The 14,071-nt window shown below is 46.9% G+C and overlaps 1 protein-coding gene across 3 annotated transcripts; it reads left to right on the top strand.

Moving 5' to 3' along the window:
* The first annotated feature begins 2,832 nt into the window (after positions 1-2,832).
* RNF183 (ring finger protein 183) lies at positions 2,833-9,939 on the top strand. 3 transcript variants are annotated; one of them, XM_032240399.1, is made up of 3 exons: positions 2,835-3,259; positions 7,272-7,470; positions 8,790-9,939. In XM_032240399.1, exon 3 carries the CDS (start codon positions 8,827-8,829, stop codon positions 9,403-9,405), a length of 579 nt encoding a protein of 192 aa, XP_032096290.1. In that variant the 5' UTR covers positions 2,835-3,259; positions 7,272-7,470; positions 8,790-8,826; the 3' UTR covers positions 9,406-9,939. The 3 variants fall into 3 exon arrangements, with proteins under 3 accessions (XP_032096291.1, XP_032096290.1, XP_032096289.1); XM_032240398.1 differs by having other exon boundaries at positions 7,269-7,470; XM_032240400.1 differs by lacking the exon at positions 7,272-7,470 and having other exon boundaries at positions 2,833-3,259.
* Positions 9,940-14,071: the final 4,132 nt, after the last annotated feature.

Raw genomic sequence — 14,071 nt, 5'->3', positions numbered from 1 at the left:
TTTTTTAAGCAGTGATGTTGCTGGTCTTGAACTCCCGGGCTCAAGCAAGCCTCCCACCTTGGCCTCCCAAGGTACTGGGATTATAGTGTGAGCCACGCCTACAGACACCATTTTTAAACTGCTTCCCCTTCATTTACAGTATACTGTGACCATTTTTACAAGTCAATGAAAATCTTTCTACATCATCATTTTAAATGATTATGTAGTTTTCCACTTAATTAATGGGGTTTCGGAGTGTTTTCAATCATTTGTGATTAAAATAAAACTACAATGAATGTCCTCACTCAACCAAAATATATCTTTTTGTTACTTCTGGGGAATTATATTATTAGGTCAAAGTAGATGAACTTTTTAATGTTTTCTTATGTTGCCAAGCCAGAAAGCATGACTTCCAAACGCTCAAATACCAAACCAGTTTCTTTGGTCTAAATCAGTGTCTCAAAACCCCACTAACCTCAGTTAATCAGTAGTGACACCAAAAAGCAGGGAATTCCAGAGCTGAGAGGAACTTCGAGGTCATCAGCGATCATATGCCTCTTGTCTCTAGTTTAGAAAGAGAATTACTTAGACATTTTCTTTAGAGATCTAAAACTTCCCAAAGTCCTCAGTTTTATTTTCACACAATTCTAGACTAACTTAAAATCAGCAATCATTTTTGCATTTACTCTTCCATTCAATATTTATATATTTAAAATGAGGGGATTAGATCAATAGGGGATTGGTGAAGTGATTTATGGTATAGCCATGTGGTGAAATTGGATACAACCATTCAAAAATCGAAGAAGGTCTTTTTTTTTTTTTTCTTTTTGAGACAGAGTCTCACTCTATTGCCCAGGCTAAAGTGCAATGCAGTGACACAATCTCAGCTTACTGCAACCTCTGCCTCCTTGGTTCAAGTGATTCTCCTGCCTCAGCCTCCCGAGTAGCTGGGACTGTAGGTATGTGCCACGACGCTGGCTAATTTGTTTGTTTGTTTTTTGTTTTTAGAGACAGAGTTTCACCATGTTGGCTAAGCTGGTCAAAAACTCCTGACCTCAGATGATCCACCCGCCTCGGCCTCCCAAAGTGCAGGAATTATAGGCGTGAGCCACTGTGCCCAGCCTTTTTTTTTTCCTTTGATAGGAAATCTCACACTGTCACCGGGGCTGGAGTGCAATGGTGTGATCTCAGCTCACTGCAACCTCCATCTGCTGGTTTCAAGCGATTCTCCTGCCTCAGCCTCCCGAGTAGCTGGGATTACAGGAGACTGCCACCATGCCCAGTCAAATTTTGTATTTTTAGTAGAGACGGAGTTTCACCATGTTGGCCAGGCTGGTCTCCAACTTCTGACCTCAGGTGATCCACCCACCTTCGCCTCCCAAAGTGCTCAGATTACAGGTGTGAGCCAGCACGCCCAGCCAAAAACTGAAGAAGGTCTTTATGTACTAATGTAGAATGATATCTCAAATACATCATCAAATGAAAAAACGAAAATGCAGAAAAGCGTATATAACACACATTTGTGTGAAAAGGAAGAAAAGGAATGCACAGATGTTTTGCCATGGAAATGCTGTTTGTGCATGCATAAAACATCTTTGGAAAGATACACAACAAACTGATGGTATAAGACTTAGATTTCCAGGGAAACCAGGTGGCTGGGAAGAGAAAGTTTTCACTATGAAATCAAACCATTCACATGCTCAACCATGTAAATATATTACCTACTTAAAAATCAAATTTGGGCGTGGTGGCTCAAGTGTAATCCTAGCACTTTTGGTAGGTGGATTGCTGGAGCCCAGGTGTTTGAGACCAGCCTCGGCAATGTGGAGAAACTCCATCTCTACAAGAAATACAAAAATTAGCCAGCCACAGTGGCATGCACCTGTAGTCTCAGGAACTCAGGAGGCGGAGGTGGGAGAATTGCTTAAGCCCAGGAGGTTGAGGCTGCAGTGAGCTGTGATCATGCCACTGCACTCCAGCCTGGATGACAGAGTGAGACTGTCTCAAATTAAATACATAAAAATTAGTGTGAAAAAAACACAAAATGAGGGGACTGGGGCTTTTGATTACATCACCAAGCAGATACGTTTATTTACTTGTTTATTTCTCAAGCACTGCTGAATATGTCAGTAAAGAAATAAGGGACCAGGCACGGTGGCTCACGCCTGTAATCCCAGCACTTCTGGGAGGTCAAGGTGGGCAGATCACCTAAGGTCAGGAGTTCGAGACTGTTCTGGCCAACACGGTGAAACCCCATCGCTACTGAAAATATAAAAATTAGCTGAGTGTGGTGTTGGGTGCCTGTAGTCCCAGCTACTCCAGAGGCTGAGGCAGGAGAATCGCTGGAAGTTGGGAGGTGGAGGTTGCAGTGTGTCAATATCGCTCCACTGCACTCCAGCCTTGGTTACAGAGCAAGACCATGTCAAAGAAAGAAAGAGAGAAAGAGAGAGAAGAGAGGAGAGGAGAGAAAAGAAGAGGACCATAGGTACAAAAAGAATTTGAATGAGAACAAAAGGTGGGCCACATGAACAGACTGGTCATATAACAGTAATAGTTCTGGTTAATGTTTACTGAATTACTGTGTGCCAGGCACTGTGTTATTATATGATCCCGATACGTATCACCTTGTTAATCTGCAGATTGAGTAGGTAGGTTATTATGGCCATTTTCAGGTGAGGAAACTGAGGCTGCCAGAAGTTAACTGATTTCAAGTCTCCATCGCTAGTTAAGCGGAGTTTGGACTCTCAGTGAGGACTGAACTCTGACCTAGAAGTATGCCTGGCTTGAGAACCCTGGCGGATGCTCAACTGCCTCTCTCCAGCTATTTTTTCTGCTGTATTAATGGCCACTGTTGTTAGAGCCGTTTGTATTTTGGTTGCAGGGGCTCAGCGGGGGGAAGGATCCATCTGGGCAGAAGCCAGGAGTCGAGGCGGGTCAGCCACAGAGGGCAAGTGGAACCGGAGGGGATGGCAGGGGATCAACCCATCCAGAACAGAAGCCTGCAAGGATGAGTGCACTTCGACCCCCTCGGAGCAAAAGCCAGAGTGACTCACAGGAGGAAGACAAAGCAACCAAAGCCTCCAGGGTGTGCAGGGAGTCCAAAGTCACCAGAAGGAAGAAGAAAACCTGAAACAGCCAGAGCTGGCCAAGCCTGCTAGGACCTATGCAAATGAGACCCACCCACGCTGCCTGGAAATCGGGCCTGGGAAGTCAGAAAACAAAGCTCATGTGTGCAGGGCTGCATGGACGGGTGGAGGAGGCTGCAGCTCTGAGGGGGCAGGTAAGTAGCCAGAGAGGGTCGCAGAGGGGCGGGTCACCAGGCCCCAGGGTCCTGAGCTGCAGCAGTGTGCGGCAGGTGAACTCTGGCCTGGGACGGCAGGCTCCTGGGTTCATCTTTCAACTCAGCCACTCTAGCTGGGAAGCCTTTGGCAAGTCGCCTCATCCTCTGAGCCTTGGCTTCCCCATCTAGAAAATGGATCTAAAAATAATCATGTAGGTCTGTATTCAGCGCCTTCTGTATTCTGCTGGGCACCTTATAGACTATTCCTTCCACAGAGCAACTCTGGAGGAGTGGGATTATTAGCCTTTTTTACAGAGGAAAATGAAGTTCAGAGAGGTTAAGGCATTTGTCCAAGACAAATGGTTCCAAATCTGGTTCCAAAGCCAGCCTGCTTTCTACTCCCCACTCAGCCTCTCTCACAGGGTGGTTTTAGAGGATCAAATGGCCTTCTGCAAACACAACAAAAAAATCCTAAAAGGCAAGTCACCTATCAAATGGATCATCACGCTTAGATTTTAGCAAGGGCTAAACTGTGAAGTGCTATGCAAATGCCAATTCTTGGCTGAAAACATTGGAGTGACGCTTGGGACAATTGATATTTGGTGATGACTTGTTCTTAGACCAAGGAGATGACTTTGGGGCAGTGTTTAGGGTTTACTGTAGCTGAGATGTCCTGATGTGGGGTGGGGTTGGTGCGTGGCCAGAGCCTCAACCCAGCTGATCCCGAAACAACAGTGGACCCCTGGGGGAGCAGCACAGATAAAGGCCCAGGGAATAATGATCCTTCCTCCGCTTGGACAGCCCTTTACAGCTCTGGCTGTGGAACTTCAGAGAATGTAGATCTGATGTGGGGGGAAACAGGAGATCTTTACTTGTAGTAATACAAGCTTATCGGAGTAAAGCTAGAATTTTCAGGTAAAAGAATTAAAAATTAAAAACCAAAGTCTAATCTTGCCCCCAGAGATAACCACTGCTAATAGTTGGTTGTTTATCTTTCCAGACATTTTTCCCATGGTGCACACGGTTTTGAAAATTGGATTACATTGTAATATGGTTTTGTTGCTGGTTCTTTTTGCTTAATGATGTTATATCCTAGGCATATATCCATATTAATAGTTTTATCACATCATTTTAAAGGGTGCATAATGTTTCTTTCTATGGATGGAGCAGAATCTACTTAATCAATGTCCTATTACTGGATGATAAAGCAGTTCTCCATAGGTCACTATTAAATCAGGGCCCCGATGGGAATCTCTGTAATCACATCTTTGCAGAAGTCCTTGATGATTTCCATGGAATCCGTTCCCAGTGAGGGAGTTGATGAGTTGGGGCTACATATAGTTTAAGGCTTCCAATAAGTATTAAAGGTCTGTTTCTGCCACTCTCTGGAATTCAGGTGCTCCTCGAAACTTGATGCAGAAAACTTTGTCATGGCTTTGAAGTCAACCTTGACCCTTCCTCTCTCTCAAATCTATTTACATTAATAATCCCAGCTGCCTCATATATCCATAACAACGTTCTGGTCAACAACGGACTACATATATGATGGTGGCCACATAAGATTATAATACCATATATTTACTGTGCATTTTCTAAGTTTATGTTGAAATACACAAATATTTTCCATTGTGTTACAATTGCCTACAGTATTCAGAACATGATATGCTGTATGAGTTTGTAGCGTAGGAGCAATAGGCTGGACCATATTGCCTAGGTAGACGCTACCATCTAGGTTTGTGTAAATACGCTCTGTGATGTTCATACAACGATGCATTTTTCAGAACATATTCCCATTGTTAGGTGATGCATTGTTGGCTTTTTTTTTCTTTTTTTTTTTGAGATGGAGTTTTGCTCTTGTTGCCGAGGCTGGGGTGAAATGGCGCCTCCCAGTTTCAAGTCATTCTCCTGCCTCAGCCTCCTGAGTAGCTGGGATTACAGGCACCTGCCAGCAATTTTTTGTATTTTTAGTAGAGACGGGGTTTCTCCGTGTTGCCCAGGCTGGTCTCAAACTCCCAACCTTGGGTGATGCACCTGCCTCAGCCTCCCAAAGTGCTGGGATTACAGGCGTGAGCCACTGTGCCCAGCCAATGCATCACTTTGTAGTCTTTACTGGGTGCTGGGCTCTAACTAAAAGCTTTACTACTTTTGGCTTCCTTTTCATATGGAAAAAATAGAGGCACAGAGAGGTCAAGCAATTCAACTGGAATCACAGCCCTAAAAAGCCATGGATCTGTTGTCATGAACCTTGACAACCTGGCTCCAGAAAGTACAATCTCGATCCTAAGAACTCCACTGCTTCTTGGGAAGTGGCTTTGATTCTGTCCCCAAAGATGTCACTTACCTCATCCCCTTTTACCTTCTCCACCACCACCTGACCTGCACTGGCACCGCCACACATCCGACAGAGTCCGAGTGGGTCCTCCCTTCCCAAGCTTGTCCCTCTCAGTCTGTCCTCTGCTCTGTAGCTACAATGGTGTTTTAAAAATGGAAATAGGGGCTGGGTGCAATGGCTCATGCCTGTAATCCTAGCACTTTGAGAGGCTGAAGTGGGCAGATCACGAGGTCAGGAGTTTGAGACCAGCCTGACCAACACGGTGAAACTCCATCTCTACAAAAAATACAAAAATTAGCCGGGTTTGGTGGTGGGCACCTGTAATCCCAGCTACTCAGGAGGCTGAGGCAGGAGAATTGCTTGAACCCAGGAGGTGGAGGTTGCAGTGAGCCGAGATTGTGCCATTGCACTCCAGCCTAGGCGACAGAGCAAGACTCCCTCTCAAAAAAAAAAAAAAAAATGGAAATAGGATCAGGTACCTTACCCTGCCACTCACCCCTGGAATAAAATCCAGACGAGCTCCTGAGCTCACAGGTCCCGCGTCCTACCCCTCCCCACCTTGCCTACCCCGGCTCCAGCCACCACACTTTGATCACCTGGTCTCCTTTCACTTTCTCAAATTGGCAGAGCTTTTCTCACCTCGGGGCCACACCTGCTGTTCCCCAGGCCTGCAACGCTCTTCCTCCACTCTGCGTGCTAGATTCTTTTATACTTTGGTCTCAGCTCTTCTGTCACCTCTTTGCAGAAATCTTCCCTGGTCGTCTCATCAGGAGCAGCCACCAAACACCTCAAGCCCATTTTCCTTTTTGCCCTTTATTAACAGCCATTAAAACCGTGTATTTGGTGAAAGCCCGTCTCTACTAAAAACACAAAAAATTAGCCGGACGTGGTGGCGGGTGCCTGTAGTCCTAGCTACTTGGGAGGCTGAGGCAGGAGAATTGCTTGAACCCGGGAGGCAGAGGTTGCAATGAATCGAGATCACTGCAGCCTGAATGACAGAGTGAGACTCCATCTCAAAAAAAAAAAAAAAGTGTATTTATTTATTGCCCATTATTCATTAAATGTCTCTTTGCCTCACTATACTCTAAGTGTCATGAGGTCAAAGACAATGTCTATTTTGTTCACCATGATACCCAATAATACTTTGCACAGCACCTGGGCTAGAGTAAGCACTCAGTAATGATCGAGTGGATGAATGGACCACAGAATAAAGCCCTGGTGCAGAGCCTGGCAAACTACCCTAGTTTCACTTAGGGCTCCATCTCCCTCCGCCTCTCTTCATTTCCTCCTTCCCTGTTTGGAGCAGTACCAGGGGTCTAGAAGAAAACCAGGAAGCCACTCAGTCGGGGTAGATGATGTCATATCAGGGGCTCCAGGGAGACTCCCTTTCCCCAGATCCCCTCTTGCCTAGCTCCTGGATTTCTACCACGAGTCTCCTGGCCATAAGGGATTCCTGATAACATGCAAACACTTGCTATCTAGCTAGCAACACACACTGAGTAGGCGGACGGCACGGGTGCAGCCTTCTGTCTTTACGAAGACTGTGAGTCTGAAGACATGGGTTCCATGTCACCATTAACTAGCTGGGTGACTTTGCGTGAGTCACTTCTTGTTTCTCATCTGCAAAGCAAGTAGTTCAGATGGAGAATTGGTTTTTAAACATTTTCTTTTCTCTAGCAGCTCAGTTCTTCAAATTATTCAAATGACCCGTAGAGAAGCAGAGAAAAGCCAGGTGTTTCTGTTTGAAGCGGAGAAGCAAGGCTGGAGTGCGCCTCCCTCCAACTCCTCCCTTGAACTCCCTAAGGTTGAAGGGATGGCCAGCTCTAAGATCTCAGCAGGCTGATCGGCTGTGTGCTAAGAACAAGCAGACCGCAGCAGGGCTTGTGCACGCTGCTTGCGGTTACTTAGGTACATTAAAAGATCAGCAGGTGACTGGACTGAATCTGATAGTCGGAGCTCTTAAGCTCTGAAGTAAGTAACTTTCACATCAAACAAAGTGCTGAGTGGGCAGCCCCTTTGTGCAAGGAGGAGGTTCCACCCACTTTCCAAGAGAAATGAAGGCCCCAGAGAGAGGAAGCCCAGAAGACTCACTTACCCTTTTCACATCTAGAAAGAGGAAATTGCCACCCTACCTTTCCAGACCAGGGATTCCAGGTCTTGAAGGGAGGGCCTACAATCTTGTGGGTGCTTGGCTTCCAGGTTCAATTAGTTGCCATGCCCTGGGGGAACTCAGGTCCACCATCTCCCTCCCCACCCTGCCCCCCAGGAAGCTCTTGGGCCTTAGCTCCACACAGGTGTGCTCAAGAGGCTGCAGACTGGGCCACTTGGCAGCCCCAGGTGCTGCGTGTGTGCTGCCATGGAGACAGGCTCCTGGCTTGGTGGCAAGAAGGCAGTCTCCCAAAGCTTTGCTTATTCAGGGGAGGGAGTGTCTGGAGCCTCAGGCCCTCCAGAGTACTCTGCCTGCCATCCTGGAGGCCACAGAAGCCCAGGTGCGTGCCCTGAAGGGCTCCCAGGACAAAGGGAGGGAGGAGGAGCCAGGGGAGGCAGAGGATGGGAAGAGGCTCTGGAAGGGCTAATCTGGGGACTGGGGCAGGGAAGCTTCTGCAAGACTTCTAGGTGAGGAGAAAGGCCTTACCAGGGGCCTCCTTGCCAGGCCACAGATTGGGTGAGTAGACTCTGGAGGGTTGGCCCTCTAGCTCAAGGGGAGGAGGGAAAGAGGGCCTGGCATTTGTCCCCATAGGAGGGACAGACCAGGGAATTCATAAAACCCATCTCTGTGCTAGTCAGGGATTTGAGGTAGCAGGGAAGGAAACATTTGTTTCCTTTCTCTAGCAAAATTCGCAGCTTATCCCCAGCTCCCTGGATTCAGGGCAGCCACGGGCACACACACTGACCATAAGGAGCATTTGCGTTCAGCTCCAAAGCCCGAAGCTGGGGGCGCTGTTTCCTTCAATGCCGGCTCACTTGGGGGCTCTTAGTAGGGGTGGCCCAGGCTTTCCCCTTGACAGAGGGGAGGCTGGAGGAGCATTAGACTCAACTCAATGGCTTAGGAACTGGTGATCGAGAACAAAACGCTTTTGAACCTAAGTAAAACCTGAGTGATTACACCTTTCAACACCCACAAAACACTTCGCTCCAGGCCAAGCACAGGGACGGGGTTTCATGGCTGTTCCTTTGTTCCTTTCCCCCTTCTGCCAGGACGACTCCCACGAGGCCTCCCCGCGTGTGTCTGAGGATGGCTGAGCAGCAGGGCCGGGAGCTCGAGGCTGAGTGCCCTGTCTGCTGGAACCCCTTCAACAACACATTCCATACCCCCAAAATGCTGGATTGCTGCCACTCCTTCTGCGTGGAATGCCTGGCCCACCTCAGCCTGGTGACCCCGGCCCGGCGCCGCCTGCTGTGCCCGCTCTGTCGCCAGCCCACGGTGCTGGCCTCAGGGCAGCCCGTCACTGACTTGCCCACGGACACTGCCATGCTCACCCTGCTCCGCCTGGAGCCCCACCATGTCATCCTGGAAGGCCGTCAGCTCTGCCTCAAGGACCAGCCCAAGAGCCGCTACTTCCTGCGCCAGCCTCGAGTCTACACGCTGGACCTTGGCCCCCAGTCTGGGGGCCAGCCAGGGCCACCCCCGGACACAGCCTCTGCCACCGTGCCTACGCCCATCCCCATCCCCAGCCACTACTCCCCAAGGGAGTGTTTCCGCAACCCTCAGTTCCGCATCTTTGCCTACCTGATGGCTGTCATCCTCAGCGTCACTCTGTTGCTCATCTTCTCCATTTTTTGGACCAAGCAGTTCCTTTGGGGTGTAGGGTGAGCGCTGTTCCCAGACAAGAAACCAAGCCTTTCTCGGTTGCTGCTGGGCATGGTGACTGCGGAGCCTCATTTGGTATTGTCTTCCTTTGTAGTGTTGTTTATTTTACAATCCAGGGATTGGTTAGGCCATGTGTTTGATTCTGGGAACAATTTAAAAAAAAAAAACTAACTAAAAGCTTGAAGGACTGCGAGAAGTGGAACCACCTCGACCTCCAGGTGTGAGTGTGACATCATGGAAGGGCAGAGAAGCAGTTCTGACCACAGAGCTACCCAGCAAGCTGTGCCAAAGGGTGGTACAATAGGGTCCAGGAACCTGACTGGCCCAAATAGCAAGTTGTATTTCCCACTGGAGCTGCTTCAAACTCAGTGCACATTTTTTTTGAGCTGCTCTTCCTACTATGGATTGCTAAAAAAAAAAAAAAAAAAAAAAATTGGGAAGTGAGCTTCAATTCTGTGGGTAAATGTGTTTGTTTCTTTTCAGCTTTCTTTTTGGATGTCTTGCCACCAGTTGCAGTAAAACTGTGCTGCATTCATTAATTCATTCACTTATCCATTCTATGACCAGTAGCTGGGCTGGCACTGAGTGCCAGAACTAAGGGAAGAGAAGAGTAGGATTATCCAGGGGTGGCAGACGGCCCTTTCTAGCAGGAAGGGGTGTGCTCATTCAGCTGCTGCTTCTAGGAGAACACCTCTTGCCAGCACACAGTTCGTGGAGTGTTAGGTGTATACAAATCTAAAGGTGAAAGACGCCATATCAGTGGACTAGGGGAAGTCTGGGATTTGGAGGAATAGGTCTTTCTTCCACTGGGCAGGTACAGAAGCTCTGATTAGAATGGACACAGGGTAGAGCTCTGACTCCCCTCCCCCAGGCTCCATAATTCTGGCTTCAAGAAGATAGAAACCCTGGACAGAGGCAAAGCCTTAGCTCCCATCCCAGGCCATAGAAGGCAGCGGGGGGAACCTTGGCTTTCACTTTACGTGATAGAAGCCAGGAACCAATCAGACAGAATTTGGGGGTTCATGCTGTTGCTTAATAAGTTGCAACCTTGCAGTGTCTAAAACCCTGATTTCTGTTTCCCCAGTTTTAACCTTGGCTGGTGGCTCAAGGCTCTGAAACAATTTTACAGTGGTTAAGATACCATCACAGGCCGGCCGCGGTGGCTCAGGCCTGTAATCCCAGCACTTTGGGAGGCCAAGGGGGGCAGATCATTTGAGGTCAGGAGTTTGAGACCAGCCTGGCCAACATGGTGAAAACCCGTTTCTACTAAAAATACAAAAAATTACCTGGGCATGGTGGCACACACCTGTAATCCCAGCTGCTGGGGAGGTTGAGGCAGGAGAATTCCTTGAACCCAGGAGACGGAGGTTGCAGCACCACTGCACTCAAAAAAAAAAAGATATCATCACACAAAAAAGATACCATCATAAATATATAAGGATAACTTTTGAAGTTGGGTTTTTTTTTTTTAATATATGTGGAATAAGCTTTGAGAGGCCAGAACTTGAGTTGGTTGATTTGCTCCAAATAATGTCAGATTCCCCTCAGCGGGTATAATGTACAAAATACTCCAAAATATTCAAGACGTATATTTCACATTTAGAAAAAAACAAATGGGTTTAAGCTCCAATATGAAGAAAAATTATCCATTACAAAGTTGGAAAACTGCCCACTCAGGGGACTAGCAACTGTCTCTCCATTTGCGCCATCAAAGATAATGACACTAAAGCTGGGACTCCACCACCTTTCCCCACTGACTTCATTGCTTTACACAGCTTTGCTCCTTAAACTTGTGGCAGGTAAATTAGGCCATAATCTCACCATGTCCTCTGAGCTAAGTGGACAGGTGAGGGCAGCTCCGGACAGGAGATGCTGAGGAAAGCCCAGGAAGGAACACTTGCCTCCGCACTAGGGCCTACCGATCTCAGCAAGCTTAATTATTAATCTCAGCAAGCTTAATTATTAATCTCAGCAAGCTTAATTCCCATTGTTGGATGAAACTGAGGCTCCATGAGTTTAGCTACCTTGTTCAACGTCACCCAGCCAGTGGGTAGTAGAGTCTTTTCAGTCAAAAAAGAACTTACATCCTTGGAGTGATTCATACATCACCCAAATAAGACGTAAGTTTGATGGTTATTTTTTTTCGATAGGTGAGGCTATACAGTCGTCCCTTGACATTCAGGGGGAAATGGTTCCAGGATCTCCTAAACGTAACTAAATCTGAGGATGTTCAAGTCCCTGATACAAAATGATGTAGTGTTTGCATATAACCTACACACACACCCTCCTGTATACTTTAATTCATCTGTTGATTACTTGCAATACCTAATACAATGTGAATGCTATGTAAAGTGGCTGTGCTGTATTGTTAGGGGATAATAAGAAAAAAAAGTCTATGTTCAGTAGTGTATTTCTGACCCATGGTTGGCTGAATCCCTGATGTGGAACCTGCTGATACAGATGGAGGGCTGGCTGAACGTTATAGTGTCTCCTATTTTCAGATTCAGTAGCTCTCGCCTTGGGGCAGTCCCATCCTCCTGGAATGTATCTGGAAATGCACGAGAACATCTTTTGCACTCAGTGGAGGAGGTGAATTGCGCTGCTCACATTTTAGGGCTCAGAGGTCTGGGATATTAACACCTGCTGCGATGCTTATGTTGCCACAGTTCCACAGGATGAACGATCATCTATCCACAAATGCAAATAGTTATCTTGTTGATAACAATAGGCTCCTCACCCATTTGGGAAGACATGGGGAAGTTGCTTTAACTCCACTGGGCATGAGCTCAGAGATGGTGACTTGTCAAAGGGCAGTATACAAGCTGGGCACAGTGGCCCATGCCTGCAGTCTCAGCTACTCAGGAGGCAGAGGCAGGACAATCGTTTGAGCCTAGAAGTTTGAGATCCCATCTCTTAAAAAATAAAAAGGTAGGTGGGCATTATACAAAGTGGAGAGTCCTTAAAAAGCTGACATCGCATAGAAAACAGGCCGTCCTGGCTGCACTGGTCCTTTTGTCTGGCCAGTGTGGGGAACCAGTGAAACCTTCATAGCATCCCCAATGGTCAGATGACGCTTCAAATTCAGGCTCCATCTCATGCTGGCTGGGTAAACCTGAGCAAGTGTTTCTTGGAGCCTCAGTTTTGTCTGTAAAAAGGGAGTAATAAACTCAAAAGATTGTGGGTATTAAATATCTGAATGTGCTTAGTACACAGTCTAGGTAGGGACTAAGTATCCTGTGAAATGGTGGCTATGATGTTTATCTTGCCATTTTCACAACTACCATGCCTGGCTTTGTGCTTCTTAACCACTTTCTTACAATGATGTTTTAATTCCTGTGAAGAAATGGATATTCCACAAGGTGTTTGTTCTGTCAAAGGCTTAGATGAAATGTTTTCACTCAACTGCTACCTCTTGGAACAACCAAAAAACAAAAAGAAGTCAAAGGGAACTAATAGTAAAATTTAAACCTGAGAAACTAAAAATCTTTGTTGGCACATTATATCCAAATTGCATGCTAATACGCCAGTGTTCTTCATTATTTTACACATACTACAAAGAAGGTAAAGAAAGAAATTTCTCTTCATGGAAATCTATGAAATAGAATTCATTAATACTTAAACAATAAAGTTAACCAACACAGTGTAGACCTGAGAATTTGGAAGCTTAACAACTACATAGGAAATGCAACTATTTGGTTATAATTGAAATCAGATTAAAAACTATGTTTAGGTCAGGCGCAGCAGCTCATGCCTGTAATCCCAGCACTTTGGGAGGCCAAGGCAGAAGGATCGCATGAGCCCAGGAATTTGAGACCAGCCTGGGCAACAAAGTGAAATACTGTCTCTACAAAAAATCAAAAAAGCCAGGCACGGCGGCATCCTCCTGCGATCCCAGTCATGCAGGAAGATGAGGGGATGAGGCAGGAGAATCACTTGAGCACAGGTCAAGCCTGTGGTAAGTTGTGCTTGTATTACTGCACTCCAGCCTGGGCGACGGAGCAAGACTGTCTCAAAACGAAACAAAGCAAACCAGTCGTTTTGGCTATATATCACATTTATAGTCTACAGAATTGAGCTGACCAAAGCCATTCTCAACCTCTCTGCAACAGCAAATGAAAAGGGATTTTTTGAGATGGAGTCTCGCTCTGTCACCCAGGCTGGAGTGCAGTGACATGATCTTGACTCACTGCAACCTCTGCCTCCCAGGTTCAAGCATTCTTCTGCCTCAGGCTCCTGAGTAGCTGGGGTTACAGGTACCCACCATCATGCCTGGCTAATTTTTGTGGAGAGAGGGTTTCACTGTGTTGGCCAGGCTGGTCTCAAACTCCTGACCTTCGGTGATCCACCCACCTTGGCCTCCCAAAGTGCTGGGATTGTATGTGTAAGCCACCATACCCGGCCTGAAAAGGGTTTTAAACATTCAAGGAAAAGAGCAAAGAAGCCCCCCTTTTTTTTTTGTCCGAGATGGAGTTTCACTCTTGTTGCCCAAGCTGCAGTATAACGGCGCCATTTCAGCTCACCACAACCTCCACCTCTCAGGGTTTAAGCAATTCTCCTGCTTCAGCCTCCCAAGTAGCTGGGATTACAGGTGCATGCCACCATGCCCTATTTTTTTGTATTTCTAGTAGAATTGGGGTTTCACCATGTTAGCCAGGCTGGTGTCAAACTC

The sequence above is a fragment of the Sapajus apella genome, unplaced genomic scaffold (genome assembly GCF_009761245.1).
Source record: "Sapajus apella isolate SASKATOON/1434 unplaced genomic scaffold, GSC_monkey_1.0 scaffold46, whole genome shotgun sequence".
Taxonomy (NCBI): Eukaryota; Metazoa; Chordata; class Mammalia; order Primates; family Cebidae; genus Sapajus; species Sapajus apella.
This window is presented reverse-complemented; position numbering and strand designations above follow the sequence as displayed.